The sequence below is a fragment of the Malania oleifera genome, chromosome 1 (genome assembly GCF_029873635.1).
Source record: "Malania oleifera isolate guangnan ecotype guangnan chromosome 1, ASM2987363v1, whole genome shotgun sequence".
Classification (NCBI taxonomy): domain Eukaryota; kingdom Viridiplantae; phylum Streptophyta; class Magnoliopsida; order Santalales; family Ximeniaceae; genus Malania; species Malania oleifera.
The window spans coordinates 9,727,935-9,754,230 of NC_080417.1; the positions used below are offsets into that span (position 1 = coordinate 9,727,935).

The 26,296-nt window shown below is 38.0% G+C and overlaps 1 protein-coding gene across 1 annotated transcript in view; it reads left to right on the top strand.

Annotated features, from left to right (window-relative positions):
* Positions 1-25,948, top strand: part of LOC131165108 (malate dehydrogenase, glyoxysomal) — a 34,089-nt gene extending 8,141 nt beyond the window's left edge. Inside the window, exons 4-9 of the mRNA XM_058122804.1 lie at positions 3,062-3,151; positions 3,279-3,362; positions 25,026-25,061; positions 25,183-25,272; positions 25,388-25,482; positions 25,592-25,948. Coding sequence (XP_057978787.1) covers positions 3,062-3,151; positions 3,279-3,362; positions 25,026-25,061; positions 25,183-25,272; positions 25,388-25,482; positions 25,592-25,664 — 468 coding nt within the window. The 3' untranslated portion in view covers positions 25,665-25,948. The remainder of the gene's footprint in view (positions 1-3,061; positions 3,152-3,278; positions 3,363-25,025; positions 25,062-25,182; positions 25,273-25,387; positions 25,483-25,591) is intronic.
* Positions 25,949-26,296: the final 348 nt, after the last annotated feature.

The following is a 26,296-nucleotide window of genomic DNA, read 5'->3' on the forward strand; positions in this document are numbered from 1 at the left end:
GGGATGTGTTCGCCCTTCCAAAGCACCGTTGGGAGCATCGGTGTTGTTTTAGAGGAAACATGAAGAGCATTTACGGAAGGTATTCGACAGGCTAGGGGGAAACAGTTTGGATGTGAAGAAAGTGCTCTTTCGCTCAGCGGAGCAACAAATTCCTTGGTTGTATAGTTGAACAAGGTCGTATTCGGAGGGGAATGGAGAAGGTAAGGATAATTCAAGAACGGAAGATCCTCACAATAGTGAAGGAGTTGCGTTCCTTTCTTGGCCTTACTAGATATCGCAGGACGTTCATTGAGGGGCAGTCGCAAAGAATGACTCCAATGATAGGACTACTGGGGAGGTATTATTGGCCGCACATGCGGGATGATGTGGTTGATTATACCAAAACTTGTCTCACTTTCCAACAAGACAAGAGGGAGCGGAAGAAGTATGGTATTTTCATGGCCGCACCAAAGTACTGTTCGACAAAGGAGACGACACAATTGTTCCTTGTGACTGTTGTGAAACATTGGGGTGTTCCCCAAGTTATTATTTGTGATCGAGACTTAATGTTCACTGACAACTTCTTGACATAATTTTTCAGGATATTCAGGTCACATTTGGACATCTCTTTGAGTTATCACCGACAGACAGACAGACAAATGAAGAGATTCAGAGAGCTGCTAGATGAGTGCTTGCACCATTTTGTCAATGACAACCAGAAGAATGACGTGCAACTACTCGATGTGGCTCCGTTCTGTGGCAACGCTTAAAGGAGCTCAACAACCAACAAGAGCCTTTTTGAGCTTGTTACAGGCCAGTTGCCGCCGTTACCTCACACAGTGGGCGAGCTATATAGAAGAAAGAGTCCCAGGGCGTACGTCTTCACCAAAGAATGGACACAAAATGCAGAGTTTCCCCATGCCTATCTGGAGAAAGCTTCTAAGCAGATGAAGAAGTGGGCAGATCAAGGGAGAAGACCGCAGTTTCATGTCAGCTGCTTCAAGCCGTTCAATGCCAACACCAATAACCTGAGCAAAAATCGGTCAAACAGAGTAGAGTTGAAGACAGTGCCACGTGACATATGTGAAGTTGAAGAGATCCTTGCAGACAGAAAGTTCATATCCTCAAGGAAGAAGCGGCAGAAGTTCCTAGTGAAGTGGAAATGCCTTGATGACAAAGAAATCAGCTGGATTTCAGTGGAAGATATGCAGCCGTTCGTGGACAAAGTTCAAGTGTACCTATCGCCAAAGTCTACGAGGACGTTGACCGCATAAGTGAGGGAGAACGTCACGAGTTAAGCTTGTTCAGGGCATTATGCTTGCCTGTGACCGCTTGTCTCGTGTGCTTGGGATGGGTTTCCATCATGTAAATACTAGTGTAGGGTTATTTTCTGCTAGTAGTGTCTTTGTATGCCAAATAAGGCAGTATGACTCCTCGGTCACTTTGATGTTTCCTAGTGCTAGAGTGGGAATGACCTAGAAAGTTCTTTAGGAGAGGGTGAGTGTTCATTAGTCATTGTAAAACTCACTAGCTATTGTCAACGTGTTTAGCCTACTTGCCTCCTTTGCTAAGCACACAATGTCAACGAACGTGTTGTTAATGAATTACGTTTGCTTCAATGTTTACTGCTTGCTTGCCACTGCTTTCATGAATGCTTACTGTTTCCGCTACCATTTGATTAAATGCTAATGAAAGTGTTTCGTGGATGAATGTTGATAAACGATTGACTGACTAGTTAAACAAGAGTGCTTTAGCTAGCGTCTCATGACCCTTCACAAGGGTGTGAAAATAGTCAGATCGTGATAGTTGGCCATGATGATGTGAAGGAGGAGTGGGAACACTTTTTTTGACAAGGAAGAATCATGGCTGCATGACAGTCGGCAAAGCATACGATAAGGCTGGAAACATCGAAAGAAGTTGTTGATAGTTGCACGAAGAGCCAATGAAGGTCATCGATGAGGCCTAATTGCCATTGCACCTTTGGAGGCAAGCAATTGAGGCTCTGTGATCACTCGAAGGGTCTTGTCTCTTGCCTTTTTGGGGTTTTACGGTGGCAGTGGCGTATGCAGACAGCAGTGGTGCCACCCATTGGAGGTGGCTCAGTAGTGGTGGGACAATAGCAATGTTGCTGCAACTTGGCTGTGACAGCATTCGATGTAGAAACACACGTACACTCTGGGTAATAACCCTAACTCCCACATCAACAAATTCAGTTCTTCAAAAAATCAAAACAAATCCTATTGGGTTTACAGTGCATATAAACAGTTGAGTGATTTCCTAATATTAAAGGAAACACACTTGTTTAGTAACTAATTGGAAATAAAATGACATGAAATAAACTAAAAATCAGAATCTTTTCCTATGTGAGGCATATGGATTCCAAATAGGTCCACTGTTCATAAAGGATCACTTCTCCTGCAATCAAATAGTCAGTTCAATGTGTTGTTTTATGGTCCAATGACCAGAGCACTGTTTGCCTGTTTCTTAAAACCTTCTTTTCTCTGAAATCCATTTCCTAGAAGAAACTCAAACTTCTGTCCTTGATTTCTGTAAACAAGTAGAGGTAAGTCTATTAGATGGACAATGGATCTTGTTTTTGGGGATTTGTGTAAATTATGCCATAATGTTATCTACTAGAATATTTCCTTTGAATATGAGGGGAAATTTGTTTCTTCCCCTCTTTGTCCAGCATATGAGAAGCAAATTTGTCTCTCTATAGTTTTGTTACTATCTGTAGCCACTGTTTATTTATTTATATATTTTTATTTCCCTGCTTGTGAATGAGACAGAATTTACATAGTGGTAAAAAGTGATTCTAAGGAAATTATAATCTGAAGGAAGATATCAGATAATTTTGTTCCTTTTTGAATTTTGGATATGCTGATCTATGTTCTATTTTATATCAAGTGTTAGTTATGTAAGCTTCTTAGGAGATTGCTCACCATGTCTGGTCCCAAGCACCACTTGTTACAGGATAATTGCTTGTGAGGGACATAATATTTGGCTCTTCACTTTTACGTTTTTCTCTTGTTTTTGTTCTTGGCATTGGCTTATTTTTTCTAAGCTGATGGTTTCCTTGTAGGCAGAAGTATTGGGACTTGATCCAAGGGATGTTGACGTTCCGGTTGTTGGGGGCCATGCAGGCGTTACAATTTTGCCCCTTCTCTCTCAGGTTTGAGAGATTATTTATTTATTGATTTATTTTCTATATTTAGAATTGTTTATTGCTCATTTAATTTTTTTTTTTTTTGACATAGACTATCTTTGTAATTTCATTTTATTATTCTTATTTCATACAGGTTAAACCTCCATCCTCTTTTACCCCACAAGAAACTGAGTACCTGACAGCTCGCATTCAGAATGGCGGAACAGAAGTTGTTGAGGTAAGGAATAAATAAATTATGGTTTATTTCTTGGAATATTATACAGTAATGTGGGCAACTCAAGTTGCTTCAATATCCATTGGTATAACTTGTATACTAAACTCCTAATTGCTGAACTTTTTCCTTATTTTGTTTGGTTGGATGGACATAAAGGTTGTTAAAATGGGATCCTACAATGGCTTGCTGAGATGTTTGGCAATTGGATAATAGAATTGGTTGTAGGATCATAAGTTCTGCCGATGATATAAACAAAATGTGAAAAAAAAAAAATGCATTTTATATGTTATTTTTCATAAATTTAAATATTATAAATCTAAAAAAATTGTTTGTTGAGTGTTCAAGACTAGGAAAACAAGAACTTGTAAGGTAGAGTCCTCGTGTAATAAAGAGACCAAGTGTTCAATTTTTTGCATTCTTAACTCAGTCAAGTTGGCTTGTAATGAAAAAGGAATAAATATTTGTAGGGAAAAAAGAAGAAGAGAAAAACATAATTTTCAACGCAAATGAAATTTGTCAACAAACTATACAACATAACATCTAAAATATATATTAACAATTAGCAAACAAATAACAAAAGCCAATCTATCAAGTTAGCTTATTAAGATTAGTGTCAACATTCAAACCACTATTTAATTCATTATGTTACCTATATCATTATGGGTGACTTCATCAAGCCCATCACTAAAATCGTCTTCATGATTCACAACCACCATTGTTATCATCCAACACATTAGTTTATTAAATATCTACATATATCCTTGACCTAAATAAGTAAATATTTGATGTTTGATGTTTGATGCTTGAATCACTTAAAATAACATCAATCTAAAGATAAAATTTTTAGTAAATAGTTTTCTTAACATTAGATAAACCAATTCACTTCCTAAGGTGTCAAATCTTTGTACAAGACTACAAGTTATATAGGACAGACACCAAGATCGTAGGACAAGTAATTTTTGTGAAAATTTACAAATATAATGTATTGTAGCAATCCTGCAATAATCCTACTATGATCTTACCCATCGCACTGACCCCAGCAATCCTACTCCAATCTTATCAATTTGTGAGTATATATAAGATAAGGATTGTTTTGGTAAAGTAGGATCACAGGATCATATGGATCTGGTTCACAATTTTTGCAACCATGATGGACATGATAATTTCTAAATAGATATAAACTACTGCATGGAGTTTATTTTACCACTGGGCCAAGTATGTTATCGTGGGTGAAAGCATGATTGAGAAGTTCAAGAGCTATATCGTCATATATCAAGTTGTTAGGTCCTTAAATTTTACTATTTATGTAGGCAACTGTACATGCACCTGCACACATGCACACATAGAATGTCTTTCAGTAGTCAATTCAACTTCGGTCTTGTTGATTTTATTCTATAATAATCTCTTTCTCACAGATACTTAGTAGCATGATTCCCTAACATGTATTTTGAAAACGCAATATTATTTCCACAATAGTTTTAGTATCATGTGGTAAATTTTCCTATGCTGTCTGCATAACTTTCTAAGCTCCTCAATTTTTCTGTGTTGTTGCATACACGTGTTCATTCACAAATGAGCACGCAAATATAGATAGAAAAAATATATTGTCGTCCTGTAGAAGTTAGATTATTGGTTATAAATCTAACTTGAGCTGTATTGATTTTCTCTAGCCTTGACCCAATGATAAGGGTATTATGCTCAAACCTTAAGTCATAGGATCAAGAATGGGTGCTACCTTTCTAAATCTGGAGGTAAGACTGCAATTATCATGCCCTCATTAGACCTTGGATATGGCATGGGAGCCGTGTCTACTGGATGTTTGTTTTTTCCCTTATTAGTAAATAGTAATGCAATTGACCAGTTACGTGCAACTACATTGAACACTGAGTTCTGTGTTCAGAAGAATCCCCTATTGTGATTGTGAGCGGAATTCAATTTCAATATTTCTTGAATTCTTAAAATATGTACATCCCAATCTTACAATATATAATACAAACAAAGACTCTAAACAAGGAAACAATCTCCCTACAGAATAATACAATTTTCTACATTTACTCACTTACCTAATTTACTCAATATTGTCAAGGATACTCGGGATTTCAACACTACCCCTGCAAGTTGCATCATAGATATTAATCATATCCAACTTGCCAATGAAATCGTCAAAGTTCTGTCATGCTAACCCTTTAGTAAAGATATTTGTAGTTTGTTCCTTGGTACATAAGTTATATAGATGATTCCTTCTTCAACCTTCTCTTTGATAAAATGTCGGTCCACTTCCACATGTTTAGTCCTGTCATGTTGAATTAGATTGAGAGAGATACTGATGGCTGCTTTATTGTCACAGTAGAGTTTGATAGGAAATTTCAACAAAACTTGTAGCTCTTCCAAGAGTTTCCGTAATCATAGTCCTTCACATATCCCCTGTGCAACTGCTATGAATTTAGCTTCAGTGCTACTTCGAGCCACCACATTCTGTTTTTTACTCCTCCAAGTTACCAAATTTCCCCATACAAAGATGCAATATCCAGTGGTTGACCTTCTGTCTTCTGCCGATCTTGCCTAATCCACATCTGTAAAGATTTCAACTTCCTTGCTTTCACATTTTTTAAAAAAGAGTCCTTTTCCTGGAGAACCTTGAGGTACCTGAGGATCTTATACACAACATCTTGATGAGTCTTTTTCGGTGAATGCATGTGTTGACTTACAACACTTACCGCAAATGCAATGTCGGGTCTGGTGTGCGATAAGTAAATTAATTTACCAACCAATCTCTCATACCTTTCTCTTTCAACTGGTACTCCACATTCTTTGACCCTCTTTATTGCTTCAATCGGGGTTTCACTAGGTTTGCATCCAAGCATGCTAGTTTTGGTTAGAAGATCAAGGATATACTTTCGTTGAGAGACACTGATATCTTTCTTTGATCTAGCAATTTCCATTCCCAAGAAGTATCACATTTGTCCCAGATCTTTAACTTCAAATTCAGCAGTTAGGACTTTCTTTAATTTTTCCATATCCACTGTATTATCTCAAGTTAGAATTATATCAACATATACCATCAGAATTGTTTTCTTACAATTTTTAGACTGTTTGAAGAATATAGTAAGATCTGATTGCCCTTGTCAATATCTTTGATTTTGCAAATCTGTCAAACCATGCTTTGGGGGTTGCTTGAGTCCATACAAGGACTTCTTGAGTTTGCGTACTCTGTTTTCTTCACCTTTCTTACTGAATCTTGGTGGTATAGTCATGTAGATTTTTTCTTCTAGCTCACCATTTATAAATGCATTCTTAATGTCTAGTTGCTGTAGTGACCAATCTAAGTTAGCTGCTAATGACAGGAGTACCCGAATTGTGTTTAGTTTTGCCACTGGTGCAAATGTCTCTGTGGAGTCAATGCCGTAAGTCTGTGTAAATCCTTTTGCAATGAGTTTGGCTTTTTATCGTTCAACTGTCCTATCAACTCTATATTTCACTATGAAAACCCATTTGCAGTTAACTGGTTTCTTTCCACTTGGCAGGTTCATAACATTCCAAGTTTCCTTTTTTTTCGAGAGCCCACATTTCTTCCATAACGGCTTCCCTCCATTCAGGACTTTCCAGAGCTTTCTTAATATCTTTTGGAATTTTTATCCTGTCAAGGTTAGAGGTAAAAGTAAGATACCCTATAGACAAAGTTTTATAGGACATGTATTTTGACCAGGGATATAGAGTACATGGCCTAGTTTGTTTTCTGAATGCAATGGATAAATTTATGTCATCGGGTGTAGACTTATTAGAAGAAAGCTCATGATCATTAATTACCTGATCAGGACTGGGCATCGACTCATGGTTGCTCGGAGCTATCACCGGTTCCAACTCTTTTGGTGCCTTAGGTATGAGATTCTCCCTGTGCTTTGTTTTTGGCTTTTTGGAGTAAACAAGTATTTCCTTTTGTTTTTCTGCTTCTCCCCCCGAGTTTAAGTGATCATTTGTATATGGTAGGTCAGGTGATGTAATGGGAGATGCAATAGATGGGTCAAGGAATGAAGCAATGGGAGACTCGTTAGATGGCATAGATTCAGTAGTAAAGAGATCAAAGAACCTATCTTCACTCCACTTCTCCCCTTGAAGAGAGGGCTTCTGGAAATAAGGAGTGGTTTAAAAAAAAATGACATCAAGGCTAACAAACATTTTTTTGGAGACTGGATCATAACATTTGTAGCCTTTCTGGGTAGGAGAGTAACCAATAAAGACGCATTTAACGGCATGAGGTTCCAATTTATCTCGGTTGTGAGCATGAACATGAACAAATGCAGTACATCCAAAAATTTTCAGAGGAAGACTGGAGTGGAGTTGAGAGATAGGAAAATATTCGTGGAATTTCTGGAGATGAGTTGTAAAGGAAAGAACTCGACTCGACATTCAATTAATGAGATGTGTAGCTGTTAAGATAGCATCGCTCCAAAAATAGTTCTTCATATTTGTAGTGAACATCAATGCTTGAACTACTTCAAGCATATGTCTGTTTTTTTGTTCAGCGACCCCATTTTGTTGAGGGGTATCCACACAAGAACTCTGATATACAATTCCACTTTCTTGAAGATAGTTTCCCAGAATATCATTAAAATATTATGTACCATTATTAGTATGTAGAATTTGAATGCGGGTTTGAAATTGTGTTTGAATCATGGAGTGAAAACTGACAAAAATAGATCGGACTTTAGTTTTATCTTTCAACAAGTAGACCCAACAAATACGAGTATGATAATCAATAAAGGTAACAAATCATTTTGTATGAGTGCGATTGGGGGAGCGTGAGGGTCCCCACAAATCAATGTGAATCATAGTGAATGTGCAGGATGGTTTGTATGTGGATTTTAGGAAAGAATTATGTTGGTGTTTTGCAAGCTCACAAACTTCACATTGAAAATTAGAAGATGTTTTATTTAAACAAATAAACGGAAATAAACATATTAAATATTGAAAATTTGGGTGACCCATCCTAGAATGCCATAACAAAAGTTCACTATCTCTAGAAATAGATGCAGAATCACAAATTGCAGTATTACATTGTTCACTCGTATTTACCTTCTCAAAATAGTAGAGACTCTCACACGCCTTAGCACTACCAATCGTCTTCCCCGATGATAAGTCCTGGAAAACACAATGAGATGAAACAAATTTAGCAGAGCAATTGGAATCTTTTTTCAACTAGCTAATGGATAACAAGTTGCAAGATAGCTTAGGAACATGTAGGATAGATTTTAAAGTTATAGAATCAGATATGCAAATACTTCCTTTGCCAGCAACAGGTGATAGAGATCCATCGGAATTTTTACTTTCAGATTTCCAGTATATGGTGAATAGGATGAGAACAATTGATAAGAGTCAGTCATATGATCAAATGCACCCGAGTCAATTATCCATGGTGATTTGTAATGGAATATGGTATTTACGGTTGACAAAAAATTACCTTGGTGAGCTAGAGAACCAGTGGAAGACTGACCCGATGTTTTGAGGAAAACATTTTATATAGCTAATCCAACTGCTCAAGACTAATACACCACTTGGAGTGTTATTATTGGTTTTTTCACCTTGTGATTTTTTAGTTGAACTATCAGTAGTAGCCTGATACCCTCGATTTTTTTTTTTATATTGTCTTGGCTTCCAATCTGCATGCTTTCCATGAATCTCCCAGCAGGTATCTTTTGAATGACCTGACTTTTGACAGTGCTCGCACCATATTTTACCTTTTTGTGATCTTTGCCCGGATCTTGCAGGGCTTTTTGATATAAGGGCCGAGACGTCAGGCCCATTGGGATTTGGCCCATTCCCATTTGTACGTAGATTTTGGAAGGATAGGTCCGGCCCGATACGATCTCCTTGGGGCCTCAGCATCACTCATCTCCTGCTTTCCTCCCTCCTTACCTAGGCAAATACTTCTCGGGTTGAAGGCAGAGGTCGCCGGTCAAGGATTTTTCCTCGCACGTCGTCCAGATCTCAGTTAAGGCCGGGAAAGAACTCGAAGACCCGTTCGTTTTCGAGTCTCCTTCTGTATCGCGTACTGTTGCCGAAGCACTCTCATTCCTCTTCGATGCTCAAATCAAGCTCCTGCTAGAGATGGGTCATCTCCATGAAATACTCTGTGACATCTCTATCGCCTTGCCTTATCTGCCACAATCGGGTTTTGATTTCGAAGATTTGCAAATAACTCTCGACATCAAAGTAGGTTTCACGAACGACGTCCCAGACATCCTTCATCATAGGCAAGAACAGGTAGATTTTTCCGATCTCCAGCTTCATCGAGTTGACGAGCTAAGCCATGACCATGGAGTTTTCAGGCCTCCATTTTTCAAGGCGACAACATCGGTAGGGTTTGGTCCCCTCCGTTCATGTGACGCCCCGATTTTCGTACAATTTTTTTCTTTTAATAAATAAATAATCACGTCATAAATCCACAACATCCACAAATCGGCCACGTCAACAATCCTAGTACCATTCATATAACTCGATCGGCATTGGGTAACGGGTAAAAAGTATTTTATTATATTCAACTTAACAGCGGAAGACAATATACACATATCAGTCAGAATACAATACCCAAAGTATCAACATACATACAAATATTCACACTACCTTCCCATACTAAAGATTACTATTCAACTCTAGGGGAATTACATCTCTCCTAGTCCAAAAACTCGCCCTGTGTATCAGGGTCTCAGCTCCCTACTATCACGGAGCTCTATCACCCGACCAATCTCTGTTCCCTGAAAAATTTAGATAAATTGGGTGAGACACATCTCAGTAAGAAGGAATAAATTATTTACAGTGTGTGACCAAAAGAGTACAATTATAATACACTTTACTTTTCAAATCACCATTTCATTTGAGAAAATACACTGATATTCACATACACATAATCATATAGATATACAACACAAGCTTTTATAAGCTTAAAAATCATTTATCAAATTTAATGATTTCCAACACATATTTACACGCAAAGTTCCTGAGAATAGTGAAGATTACCCGCCCATACAGGTAGCTTCCCTCTACTATAACACGTTATGCAGTCGGGTATAGCCACATCTAATACCCATCAGGGCACTCAATTTCTATTCTTTCTTTCATTTCTCATTTTAGCCAATTTTATCATTCTTTCACTTTTCATTTCCACATTACTTTCCGGCTCATGAGTATCCTCGGTATCAAATACCAACATCGCGTCTGTAACTCATGGCCACCCTGAGGATCTTTCTATACACGCCATGTTTCCCCCCATGGTCAAGGTTGTTCGACCCGAAGGCTGGATCTAACCGCGGTTGGCCGACCCGGTTAGATCAAATATCATATCACATATCGCGTCTGTAGTACGACTGGCCGGCCTAATACCCCGATCCGGACTCAGGGGGCCCAACAACCCTACACAATGGCACAGTCTACTGTCACGCCACACGCTCCAAGAGTCCGTGTGGTTGCACTAACACCACTCGCAACGGTACCGTGCTAAATATCATAACCATCCAACAGGGTTTATCACCACATACTCGCAATCATTATGCGGTATTGGCATTTCATCAATTATATTCCAGTATATCACAATTCAGTTCAATATAAATATTTTCATCATTTTCTGTGCACATTTCATCATCTCGTAATATCATATATTATATTTCATGTATTTTTCATATTTTCCCAAAATACTCATTTCTCATGCAAATAATTTCCACTCACAAATAAATACCACATTTCATTATTTTCCAATATCAATAATTCACAAAATCCCATTTTCCAAGCAAAACATTTCTACTCATATAATAATACCATATTACATTATTTTTCACTAATCAGATCAGTAATTCTCATTTCAATATTTTCTCAGAAATTACACATTATTATATTTTACACTCCAAAATATCACAATTTACAATTACTCAAATGCCACACAATTTATCTGATATTTATATCATAATAATTTTCAGACAAAATATCATATGCTCAATTTCACATATTCATTTAAATAATAATTCTAAAAACACTGTTATAATTTATTCCCCTTACCTGACTTACTGAGAGTCTCCCTAGAATCCCAAATTCTACGCCCTTGGCGTCTGAAATTCAACTCCTGCAATTTACATTTTTCCTAAATTAATTAATCTATTTCTCCAAAATAATACCCATCTAGCCTTTCCTAGACTCCATATACCTCAAATTAATATTTAAACTATTATTTAACACCCTCACTTAATTTTCTAAATTTTGCCTGCGGGTCCCAAAATTACACCCGCGGTGCTCACTCGGCCCTTAAATTTCAGAAATCCTACTTCAACCCAAAATGCTCAATATTTTAGTATTTCTAAATTAATGCTAATTAATTAAAAATAAGCCCCTTAATAATCGCCGCACCCCAAATTTAGAGTTTTGCCCCGACACCCCTACTACAATTCCGTCCCACTAGACTTGTAGAGAATCATCCCTAGATTCTCGTGGTGGTGTCCGTTCGTCAATTGGGCTTATATTTTGCAAGAAATTAAAGAAAAATGGGGAAATGACTTACCCCAGGGAATATGCTTACGCCGCTCCTACCACCGATTCGCTCCGGTAGATTTCTACCGACAGAGGTGAATGGAGTCCAGTGGTATTTTCAGATTTTCGATCGGGCGAAAATCCGTCACGAAATCGAGGAGAGAGGGAGAGAGAATGAGAGGAGAGAGAATGAGGCTGCACGCGCAGGAAAAGTAAAATAAAAGAAGAAGAAAAGAAAGAAGAATAAGAATAAGAAGAAGAAGAAGAAGAAGAAGAAGAAGAAAAGTCTTAAAGAAGCCTGAAGCTTCCAGGCTTCAGGAAATAATAATAATAATAATATATTTTATTAATAAAAAAAAAATTTTTAATTAAAATTTTTTTCTTTTTCTTTTAAATCCGATTAATTAATTAGTTAATTAATTAAAAAAATTATTGAATTATTGAATTATTTATTTATTATTTTTATTTTTATTTTTATTTTTGGAAATCAATCCACTAATTTTATTTATTTATTTATTATTATTATTTATTTATTTATTTATTTATTTTTGGAAATCAATCCACTAATTTTTTTTTTATATCTCTATTTTTGGGATTTTTACATTCTCTCCTCCTTATAAAAATTTCGTCCTCGAAATTTGCCATTCCTCTGTTTCCCTTCCTTAGCGAAAACACTTCCAATGTTTATTGATTACCCTCACTTATGGCGGAGGAATACCGTGGTTACAATAAGGGTTTTGGGAGATTACAACCATTCAAAATTCTCCCAAAACCATTCACATTTCAGAACTAAAAACTTTATCTATCTTACGTTACACTATACAAATAAAAACTACAATACTATTCCGTTCACATGACTGGCTCAGCTCTAAACTCCACTGAATAAATGCGGATATCTCTGGCGCATCTGATCCTCTAGTTCCTAGGAAGCCTCCTCAATGGCATGGTTGCGCCACAGAACTTTTACCAGTGGAATCTTCTTCGTGCGTAACTCCTGTTCCTTCCAGTCAAGAATCTGCACTGGTACTTATAAGTTAAAGTATCAACCAACTCCAGTGCCTCATATCTGATCACATGGGAGGGGTCTGGAAAGTATTTCCTCAGCATAGAAACGTGGAATACGTCATGGATCTTAGATAGGTCCGGTGGTAATGCCAAACGATAGGCAACTGGACCCACTCTCTCAAGAATCTCGAATGGTCTAATATACCTAGGGCTCAGCTTACCCTTCCTCCCGAACCTCATAACACCTTTCAGCAGTGCCACCTTCAGGAAAACGTGATCTCCTGTGTCAAACTCCAATTCTCGTCGACGAGTATCAGCATAACTCTTTTGCCGGCTCTGTGTTGTCTTGATCCTATCTCTGATGAGTCTGACTTTATCTTGAGTCTGCTGTATCAGCTCTGGCCCCAATACCTGTCTCTCTCCAACCTCATCCTAGTACAATGGGGATCGGCACCTCTGCCATACAGTGCCTCATACAGTGCCATCCCAATGCTGGCCTGATAGCTGTTGTTATACGCAAACTCAACCAGTGGCAAATACTGCATCCAACGACCTCCAAAGTCCAGCATACATGCTCGCAGCATATCCTCCAAAATCTGTATCGTCCTCTCTGTCTGTCCATCTGTCTGAGGATGAAAAGCTGTGCTGAATGACAACTGAGAACCCATGGCCCCTTGCAGACTCTTCCAAAAATGAGATGTGAACCGTGAGTCTCTATCTGAAACTATGGACATTGGGACGCAGTGGAGTATAACTATCTCCTGGATGTATAACTCAGCCAATCTGTCCATGGAGGAGCTAACTCTGATCGGCAAAAAGTGGGCAGTCTTCGTCAATCGATCCACCACTACCCAAATAGCGTCCTGTCTATGCAATGCTGGCGGTAATCTTGAGACGAAATCCATCGCTATATGCTCCCACTTCCACTCGGGAATATGGAGTGGCTGCAACGATCTCGCCGGTTTCTGATGCTTAGCCTTTACTTGCTGGCACGTCAAATACTGACCCACAAACTGAGCTATCTCCCTCTTCATGTTGCTCCACCAAAAGGACTCTCGGAGATCCCTGTACATTTTAGTGCTACCTGGATGTACAGTATATAAGGACCGATGCGCTTCCTCCAGAATGACTTTCTTGATCTCAGGATCGGCAGGAACACATAACCTGGTATGGAACCTCAGGGCTCCATCATCTGAAATGCTGAACTCTGGTTCCTGACCATCCTGTACCTTTCCCATAAGCTCTACTAGTTCTGCATCATTCCTCTGAGTTGCTTTAATCCTCTCCTGTAGAGTCAGCTGCAAAACCAAGTCAACAATCAACGCCTGGTGATCGCCCTCTACCAGCTCCACACCGAGCCTCTCTAGATTCATCTGAATCGGATGCTGAATCTCCACTGCGGATACAGATGAATCCACTGATTTTCGACTCAAAGCATCAGCGACCACATTAGCCTTTCCTGGGTGGTAGCTGATAGTGCAGTCGTAATCCTTTATTAGCTTCAACCATCTCCTCTGCCTCATATTCAATTCCTTCTGCGTGAAGAAATACTTTAAACTCTTATGGTCAGTAAATATCTCACATCTACCCCCATATAGATAGTGCCTCCAAATCTTCAGCGCGTAAACAACCGCGGCCAACTCCAGATCATGGGTAGGGTAGTTCTTCTCATATTCTTTCAACTGTCGTGAGGCATAGGCTATCATTCTCCCCCGCTGCATCAACACGCATTCGAACCCTTTATGGGACGTATCACTATAAATTACGAACCCCTATTCTCCTGAAGGAATCGTCAACACAGGCACAGTGATGAGTCGCTGCTTCAACTCCTGGAAGCTCTGTTCACATTCATCAGACCACTCAAACTTCGCTCCCTTCCTGGTCAATCGGGTAAGTGGGTCTGACAATTTAGAGAAGCCCTCAACAAACCTGCGGCAGTATCCAGCCAATCTTAGGAAACTCTTGATCTCGTGCACATTCTTTGGTCATACCCAATCTACTACCGCCTCAATCTTACTTGGATCAACAGAAATACCACCCTTGGATATGACGTGTCCAAGGAAGGTAACCTGTTCCAACCAGAATTCACACTTCTTGAGCTTCGCATAAAGCTTCTTTTCTCGCAATACCTGAAGTACTATATTCAGATGCTCCTTATGCTCCTCTGGGCTTTTTGAATACACCAGTATATCATCAATAAACACTACCACAAATTGATCCAAGTACTGGTGAAAGACCCTGTTCATCAGGTCTATAAACACTGCAGGAGCATTCGTCAACCTAAACGGCATAACTAGAAATTCATAGTGACCATACCGTGTTCTGAATGTCGTCTTCGAAACATCTTCCACCCTGACTTTCACCTGATGGTACTCGGAGCGTAAGTCTATCTTTGAAAAGATCTGTGTCCCCTGTAACTGGTCAAACAAATCATCGATACGCGGGAGCGGGTATTTATTCTTGATAGTCACTTTGTTTATTTCCCGGTAGTCGATGTACAACCTCATCGAGCCATCTTTCTTCCTCACAAATAAAACTGGTGCTCCCCAGGGCGACACACTGGGCCGAATGAACCTCTTATTAGTTCCTGTAACTGCTCTTTCAATTCTTTCAGTTCTACCGGTGCCATTCTATACGGCGCCTTCGAAATCAGCGCTGTCCCCGGAACCAGATCAATAACAAACTCTACCTCATGATCAGGAGGAAGTCCCGGCAAATCCTCTGGAAATACATCAGGAAAATCTCTCACCACTAGGATATCCTCCACCCTCAGTTCCCCTTCTGATACAGTTTTCACATAGGCTAAATATCCCTGACAACCTTCTGATAGCAATTTACACGCCCGAATAGCAGATAATAACTGAGGTGGGGTGCGCACATGTGATCCCACGAATTTGTACTCCTGTCCCTCTGGAGGTCTAAACATTACTACTCTCTGATGGCAATCAATGCTAGCATAGTGGGCAGCTAGCCAATCCATGCCCAAGATTATCTCAAACCCATGCATGTCTAAAACCACCAGATTAGCCAACAAAAACCTCCCCTGAATATCCACTGGACAGTCCCTGAGTACCTTTCTACATACCCCTACGACCCCAGTCGGCGTAGCAACAAACAAACTAATTTCTAACTGCTGAGGCTCAAACCCACATAATTTTACATAATCCTGAGCGATGAATGAGTGCGTCGCCCCAGAATCAAATAAAACGGTAGCTTTAAATGATAGTATTCACCTCAGCATCTCCAGGCGTCAGTGCATAAACTCGCGCCGGCACAGTATTCCCCTGCTGTCCACCTCGAGGTGCCTGGTAGCCTCCTCTATATGGTCGAGGAGCAGCCGCTACCGTTGGTGGTGCCTGGCAGTTTCTCGCGATATGCCCAGGCTGGTGGCACTGATAGCAGACCACCTTTCTCGCTCGACACTCTCCTGAGTGCCTCCTCAAACATCTGGGACATGTAGGGAGCATCTGTCTACCCTGTACTGCTCGCTTTCCTCCTCCGTGTCGTCGTCCTCCTCCGGTATCATATCTCCTCCATGGCCCACGACTGGGCCCTGCCTGAAAATCAAAAGGCGCGGGCCTCTTCCTTTGGCTCTGGGCTGCTGCACCTCGCTGTATGTTGCTCTCAATCACCGTAGCCCTATCCACTATCTCCGAGAAAGTCTGAGCTCGGAAACCTACCACCTGCTCATATAGGTTCTGCCTCAAGCCCTCCTCAAACTTCCTCGCCTTCCTCTCCTCATCTGGCACCATATACGGGGCGAAGCGGGACAGCTAAACAAACCTCGCTGCGTACTGCTGCACCGTCATAGACCCCTGCGTTAGATACAGAAACTCCGACGCCTTTGCACTCCTAACTGTAGCGGGAAAGTACTACTCGAAGAAAATCTCCCTGAAGTGACTCCACGTCATCACTACAGGGTTAGGCCTCTGCTCCTCTAGTACTCTCACTGACCTCCACTAGTGTTTTGCCTCCCCGGTCAATTTAAAGGTAGCAAATAATACTTTCTGCTCATCTGTACACGATAGGACTGCCAGAATGTCTTCTATGTCCTGAACCCAGTTCTCTGCTACTAATGGGTCCGCTCCTACAACAAAAGATGGGGGTTGCATACGTGTGAATTGCTCGATCGTGCAGCTTCGCTCCCCCGAGCTCCTGACCATCTCAGCCATCATCTGCTGAGTGACGCTACGTAACACTGCGTCAGGATCTGTACCACCCATACTAGAAGGTCCTGCTCCATCACCTCCCGCATTCGTGTTACTGTTTTCCCGATCCATTCTGCAAAGGAAACAACTAATCTTAACATACAATCATTATCACGCAACCCATACACTACAATAACTCATAAATTATTCTTCTATCCACATCTTTAATCCCCATTTAAGATTCAGTCCTACCACTCAGAAACAAGACCCAGCGATAGTATCCATGATTTTCCTGAAATCGTCACCTTAGGAAAAACACAGAAACAACCTCGGTACTCCTGCCTCTAAGCCGTAAGATAGAATCCTAAATTCTCACCTCATCCTCTAACAACCACTAACTCACATTTCAATCTACCCATCTCCTATTTCTCTTAAAATCCACTCCTATACTTTGGTATTGTATTCCGCTGTCTACTAAAGTCTACAGAACCTAGCAATCTAGGCTCTGATACCAAACTATGACGCCTCGATTTTCGTACAATTTTTTTCTTTTCATAAATAAATAATCACGTCATAAATCCACAATATCCACAAATCGGCCACGTCAACAATCTTAGTACCATTCATACAACCCGACCCGCATTGGGTAACGGGTAAAAAGTATTTTATTATATTCAACCTAACAGCGGAAGACAATATACACATATCAGTCAGAATACAATACCCAGAGTATCAACATACATACAAATATTCACACTACCTTCCCATACTAAAAATTACTATTCAACTCTAGGGGAATTACATCTCCCCTAGTCCAAAAACTCACCCTGTGTATCAGGGTCTCAGCTCCTTACTATCACGAAGCTCTATCACCCGACCGGTCTCTGTTCCCTGAAAAATTTAGATAAATTGGGTGAGACACATCTCAGTAAGAAGGAATAAATTATTTATAGTGTGTGGCCAAAAGAGTACAATTATAATACACTTTACTTTTCAAATCACCATTTCATTTGAGAAAATATACTGATATTCACATACACATAATCATATAGATATACAACACAAGCTTTTATAAGCTTAAAAATCATTTATCAAATTCAATGATTTCCAACACATATTTACACGCAAAGTTCCTGAGAATAGGGAAGATTACTCGCCCATACAGGTAGTTTCCCTATACCCTAACACGTTATGCAGCCGGGTATAGCTACTTCTAATACCCATCAGGGCACTCACCTTACTCAGTAAGCCCTCAGGCGGAGAGTTTCACTTCGCCTTAATTATTTATATTATTAACTCACACTATTCCATTTCTCAATTTTATCATTTTTTATTTCTCAATTTCCATTCTTTCTTTCATTTCTCATTTTAGCCAATTTTATCAATCTTTCACTTTTCATTTCCACTTTACTTTCCGGCTCATGAGTATCCTCGGTATCAAATACCAACATCGCGTCTGTAACTCATGGCCACCCTGAGGATCTTTCTATACACGCCATGCTTCCCCCCATGGTCAAGGTTGTTCGGCCCGAAGGCTGGATCTAACCGCGGTTGGCTGACCCGGTTAGATCAAATATCATATCACATATCGCGTCTGAAGTACGACTGGCCGGCCTAATACCCTGATCCGGACTCAGGGGGCTTAACAACCCTACACAATGGCACAGTCGACTGTCACGCCACACGCTCCAAGAGTCCGTGTGGTTGCACTAACACCACTCGCAACGGTACCGTGCTAAATATCATAACCATCCAACAGGGTTTACCACCACATACCCGCAATCATTATGCGGTATTGGCATTTCATCAATTATATTCCAGTATATCACAATTCAGTTCAATATAAATATTTTCATCATTTTCTGTGCACATTTCATCATCTCGTAATATCATATATCATATTTCATGTATTTTTCATATTTTCCCAAAATACTCATTTCTCATGCAAATAATTTCCACTCACAAATAAATACCACATTTCATTATTTTCCAATATCAATAATTCACAAAATCCCATTTTCCAAGCAAAACATTTCTACTCATATAATAATACCATATTACATTATTTTTCACTAATCAGATCAGTAATTCTCATTTCAATATTTTCTCAGAAATTACACATTATTATATTTTACACTCCAAAATATCACAATTTACAATTACTCAAATGCCACACAATTTATCTGATATTTATATCATAATAATTTTCAGACAAAATATCATATGCTCAATTTCACATATTCATTTAAATAATAATTCTAAAAACACTGTTATAATTTATTCCCCTTACCTGACTTACTGAGAGTCTCCCTAGAATCCCAAATTCTACGCCCTTGGCGTCTGAAATTCAACTCCTGCAATTTACATTTTTTCCAAATTAATTAATCTATTTCTCTAAAATAATACCCATCTAGCCTTCCCTAGACTCCATATACCTCAAATTAATATTTAAACTATTATTTAACACCCTCACTTAATTTTCTAAATTTTGCCTGCGGGTCCCAAAATTACACTCGCGGTGCTCACTCGGCCCTTAAATTCCAGAAATCCTACTTCAACCCAAAATGCTCAATATTTTAGCATTTCTAAATTAATGCTAATTAATTAAAAATAAACCCCTTAATAATCGCCGCACCCCAAATTTGGAGTTTTGTCCCGACACCCCCACGAGAATTCCGTCCCACTAGACTTGTAGAGAATCATCCCTAAATTCTTGTGGTGGTGTCCGTTCGTCAATTGAGCTTATATTTTGCAAGAAATTAAAGAAAAAGGGGAAAATGACTTACCCCAGGGAATATGCTTACGTTGCTCCTACCACAGATCCGCTCTGGTAGAAATGACGGCAACGGCGAATGGAGTCTAGTGGTATTTTCGGGTTTTCGATCGGGCGAAAATCCGTCACGAAATCAAGGAGAGAGGGAGAGAGAATGAGGCTGCACGTGCAGGAAAAGTAAAATAAAAGAAGAAGAAAAGAAAGAAGAATAAGAAGAAGAAGAAGAAGAAGAAAAGTCTTAAAGAAGCCTGAAGCTTCCAGGCTTCAGGAAATAATAATAATAATAATAATAATGATAATAATAATAATAATATATTTAATTAATATAATAATATATTTAATTAATATAATAATAATATATTTTATTAATAAAAAAATAAATATTAATTAAATTTTTTTTCTTTTTCTTTTAAATCCGATTAATTAATTAGTTAATTAATTAAAAAAATTATTGAATTATTGAATTATTTATTTATTATTTTTATTTTTATTTTTATTTTTGGAAATCAATCCACTAATTTTATTTATTTATTTATTTATTATTATTTTTTTATTTATATTTATTTATTTATTTTTGGAAATCAATCCACTAATTTTTTTTTCTATATCTCTATTTTTGGGGTTTTTACAGTTCACCAGTAAGGTAACCTAGTTTCCCTTTTCTTTCAATCACCAATTTTATAGATTGAGCCTATTAACGGAAGTTTTTTCATTCAATTTCTGTACCGAGAGTGGAAAGGTTGTATTGTCCAACCCATTCAAACCCCCAATGGATGTAGCCTCTAAATCCCCGTCGGGTTTTCTAGAAGAGGTCCACCCTCTGCTGGTGCTGCTGGCCATTGTTAGCTAAGGTTGAGAAACCCTAGCTCTAATACCATGTGAGCGGAATTCAATTTCAATATTTCTTGAATTCTTAAAATATGTACATCCTGATCTTACAATATATAATACAAACAAAGACTCTAAACAAGGAAACAGTTTCCCTACAGAATAATACAATTTTCTACATTTACTCACTTTCCTAATTTACTCAATATTGTCAAGGATACTCGGGATTTCAACACCTACATAACGTCCTGGCAAGAATTTGACGATAAAACACATTAGGCTACCGGCTAGGATGCCTATCTTTGACTTCTCTACTATCAGTTACTTTTTCTGTAGTAACCCGAATTTTATACAGTGGAAGACCTCAAATGCATTATATCAGAGTACTAAATAATCTCATTATAACAATATCTCCAATATCAAATTTAATACATCCTTAAAAATTCTAAAATATACCAAAAATAAAAAATTTAATATTTAATCTAAATCGCTTTTTCTAATCCCACCCATGCTTCCGCTACGCTACTCCGATTTTGGCTATGTTCCTTAAGGTATCTGAAATGTTTAATAATAATTGGGTGAGACACCTCTCAGTAAGTAAGGACTAGATTATTATTAGTGTGTGACTGACATGAGCTTCACAATATAAAAATATATTTAATAACTTTAATAAAAATTGCATTTGTTAAATATAAGTCACATATATAAATAAATATCCATACTTTTCTCCAAAACACCATTTAGGCCTATTAAATGACCATAATCACATAAATATACGAACATGTACAAAAGAACTCCTTTTTGGCCAATGCATGTCATGTTTAACCCCCATGACGGGTTGTGCGATCTGAAAATTGGACTTAGCTTGGTTGGCCGATCAAAGCTAAATCAAAATATTACATCTGTAAGATCGATTTGTTTATCACATCCTGGTCCGGAAACAGGTATGTAGACCCCTACTCAAGCTAAATTGACTATTCACCGCCAATACTTCCACGACAGTGTGACTGGACTAATATTCCTTTGTAGCTATGGTACCGAGCATTCACTACATCTGTCCCATCAGGGTTTTTAAAACATATAATTGCAATTTATGCAATTAAAACAATATCATAATCTCATCAATATTCCCAATATAAAATCTGCACAAAAATATCATCTTTATTCCCAATCTCGTCAATATTTGCAATAAATCACATATTAAACATACACCACAAAATCCCCAACTTGCTCAATTATGAGAAAATAAAATAACTCATGCCACACAATTTGTACAATAATTATAATTTCATAAATTACTTGAGAAATTCTTATAAATATATATACGCAGTAAATTTAAATAAAAACACGAGTATGATCAATTTCACCTATTTAATTTAATTCTAATATATTCCCAAAAACCTAATTTGATTAAATTCTCGTAGTTTAATTTAATTCCAATATATTCCCCAAAACCTGATTTGATCAAATTCACGCAGTTTAATTTAATTCCAACATATTTAAATAAAAACGGACATGATCAAACCTACGTATTTTAATTTACTCAGGCATATATTTAAATAAAATAAATATCACACTATTCATATACTCAATGTAATCGGGTAAATTATAAAATAAAATCAGACTTGATATCACCATATTCATATACTCCAATTTAATCGGTTAAATTTTAAAATTAAAACTGACATAATCTAGTCTACTTACGCTAGCTCTGGAGTGGTGGCTTCAGTGTGCAGAAGATGAAATATCTCCGATCAAATCTTTGAAGAGTGGAATTGGGACCCGGGAATGATGTCCGTTCTTCAATTTCGCAAAGAAGTGGAAGAGAAATTGAGAGAGATAGAGAGATTGCAGAGAGGGGGTTTTCTGAAGCTTTCTTGAAGCTTCAGGAACTAATAACATATATATATATAATATTATAATATTATATTTTTATATTATATTATATTAAAATATTATATTATATTATATAATTAATAATTATTATTATTTAACTAATTAAATAATTATTTTTTATTTTTATTTATATATTTTTGGGATCGTTATATTTTCCATGCTTTATTACGAAAGATAAGTGAGAATTGGTAAGTTTTAACTATAGCCATTGGACAATATTTCTCAATGTAAAGCTTACTACTGAAGCCATTAAGATCCAAACAACTGAAGCCATTTGGCCTATATTGCAAGAAGCCAACAAGTTCTGCATAAGAATGTCTGGAATGAATCCTCAAAACAAGTTCTAATGCATGTGGGACATGTCCCAACAAGTTGATGGTTCTTCAAACAACCATGAGCTGCTTACTATAGTACCACAAAGGTGGGGGGGAGAATTAAAAAAAGAACTGCAGTACCTAAGAGGAGTATTGCAGTTGTTGTAATACCTAAGAGGAGAGTCTCAATTGGGACATTGGCCAGCATGGTATCTTAATTGGGCTATCATTTGCATCTTAAATTGATACATAGAATTCTGAATTGCTGTGTTTCACCAAGAGGTACATCATACAATGAAAAGATGTTGCACAGAAGGGGCTTGAATTTGTGACCTCAAGTTATGAACTTGTGAACTGCCAAGCTGCTCTACCCTGTGCACTGAAAAGAAGAATTGATAATTAATGGACAAACAAAGATTGTCATTTCATTGTTGTGTTGAAGTTAATTGCAATTGTGGTGTTTGTTATCGTTCACTTTCAGAGTAGACCATGTATGTGTGACTGCAACTGGTTGTGTTTCATCAACACTATGTTTGGTAGGTGGGAAGAGGAAGGAAAAGGTAAGGAAAAAGAAGGAAAAATTGACTGGAAAAGTCCCTTTTTCTTTTATTTTTTACAGTGGGGAATTGAGGAAGGAAAGTGGGAGCAAAAGAATCTTTCCTCTCCCTCCCAGAATCAATCCCTCTAAAAGTGAGGAAAATGTACAGAAAGACTCTTGCCTTTCAAACTGAGTGGTAATCATTTTCTTTCCTTCTGTTTTTCTTGTCCAACCAAACAGCTTTCCGTCCTTCCCTGTTCTCTCCTTCGCGCCTTTCCTTCTTTATCCAATGTAATTTTCCTTTCCATCCCTTTTCCTTCATTCCAAATTAAGGAGGTTTGGTTCTTTATGTTGTTGAAACTTCTAGAAACCGATGATATCCTCTTCAAAATTTGTTGGGACATCTAAATTTATTTATTTATTTTTTTCTGAAAATGCAAATACATGGAAAACAAATTCAAAGAAAACAAGATAACAAGATAATATGAAGCACTTAGACTGAGGCACGTTATCTTGCTCTCATTTATGGAGACTCTAAGCACCGTGCATTTTGGCAGTCCTATATAGAGTCAGGCAGATAGCTCATGACTTGTCTGCACCAGGATTTTGTGGCTTTATCCAATTATGTACAAATGAAAAAGCCTGATGCTCCATCCAAGATGAGCCTTTCTTGAAGGATAAACTCTAAGGTTACATTTTGTTTGCGGAATGCCTATTCCTAGAAATAGTGGAGACTGTAAGCACCGTGCATTTTGGCAGTCCTATAAAGAGTCAGGCAGATAGCTCATGACTTGTCTGCACCAGGATTTTGTGGCTTTATCCAATTATGTACAAATAAAAAAGCCTGATGCTCCATCCAAGATGAACCTTTCTTGAAGGATAAACTCTAAGGTTACATTTGGTTTGCGGAATGCCTATTCCCAGAAATAGATTAGAGTTTTAGTAGGTTGGTTATAATTAGTTATGCAAGAAATTATGTTGTTACTATAAAGCAAATAACAATGTGAAATATTTTATGAGTCCAAAATAAGAAATAGACAAGGGATGACTATTCCCAAATTTCATCATGGGGATGTCAATTCCTTTCTCATTGCATGTTGAACGAAATAATTATTAATGTATAAGAAGTTGCTATTCCCTTTATTCCAAAAATTTAAATTATATTCCATTTTATTTCAATGAATAGCTATTCTGCCGAACCAAACGAGCTGTAAAGGATGGATTAGATTTTGCGAATTAGAATTCTCTTATATGAAATATAGGTGTCTACAAAATGAGAATGAGTGCAAGATGGATCTATTTGTAGGCTCATTGGATTTCCATGAATTTATGAACTCATCGACTGATACATCACTTTTCTAATGGAAAGTCACTTAAATTCCATGACATATGTATGACTCAATGCCCAATATTAAATCTTTAATGCTAAAAAAAATGCACCAATTTTATATTTTTGTGTGCTTGCTTGTTGAAATTGGCTTCATTGCTATGATATCGAGTATCCGTGAGGATACAATCTGCTTTTGAATTCATATACTCTTCCAAGAATTCTCACTATTTTCAGCTTTTCTCAATTAAGTTGTGTTTTGTATACATTGTATTATATTATACCTACACCCTATTTTGTTATAATTCTTCACATCCTATATGCAGGCTAAAGCTGGGGCCGGATCTGCCACTCTGTCAATGGTTAGTCAAATTTTTTTTTTAAATCTTTTGTATGTTTTCTGTTTGTAATGTTTACATGGACTTTACAGGGTTTTATTGGTCAAACATATGTATTAGTTGCTAAATGTAAATGAAAATACAGGCATATGCTGCTGTTAAATTTGCTGATGCATGCCTGCGAGGCTTGACCGGAGAGGCTGGGGTTGTCCAGTGCGCTTTCGTGGCTTCTCAGGTTCGTATCTTAGAATCCTCATGTGCATAACACCTCTTGAATCTTTTTTTCTTTGTGCATTTTGATAAATTAACGGTTCTGCAAGCCATTTGTGAGAAAAATGATTTGAATGCAGGTGACTGAGCTTCCATTTTTCGCATCCAAGGTACGGCTTGGCCGTGCTGGAGCTGAGGAGATCTACCAACTAGGCCCCTTGAACGAGTATGAGAGGTCTGGAGAAATATCTGCAAAATTTTTGCCATTTTTATCCCTTTGTTCCTATCATAAAAATTTCAGTTAAATCATACGAGTTTTTTGTTCCCCCTATGATTTTCAACAGGGCTGGCCTGGAGAAGGCAAAGAAAGAATTGGCAGCAAGCATCGAGAAGGGAATTTCATTCACCAGGAAATGAATAGGTTCCATGGAAACAGTTTTCCCAGATACTTTTCAACTTATGCATCTACTCTTACTGCTCCTAATGCAGTTTTACCAAAATCACAGCTGCTGCAAATAAATGGCCAAGGTCGTTTGTTGTACCAAAACCCAAATATAGAAGCGACTTTCCTTGCTCATATAGACAAAACACCAACCCATGTGTAGCCTGGGTTGCTTCTTTGTAGATTGAGAACTCATGTATGTTATATTCTATATATTTTTAAGCATGAGATCGAATGAATACAGATCAGCATTTTCTTCCTCGGTATGTTTGGAGAACGCTGGGAGGTTTTTGTTTCCGGCATAAAATCTCATTAGCCAGAGTTCCATATTTTCATGTCAGAAACTTGGTTTGCACCTTGCCAGTGGGTGAAAATATGTTTCGGATGGAAGATGGGCTTTTTTTCATCATGTAATCTAAGCCCAGTTGGCCTGCAGGGAGGGTTTCCTTAGATGGATCTTTCATTTTCCCACTTCGGTTGGTGATGCTGATACGAGACCTCTGCATTTTTTAGTAGCCAGATGACAAAACTTGTACTGGGCCTGCGAAACTGCTTTCATGTCGCTCTCTGGGCTTGTGCTGCTGGATCCATCTTGGGCCGGCCCAGC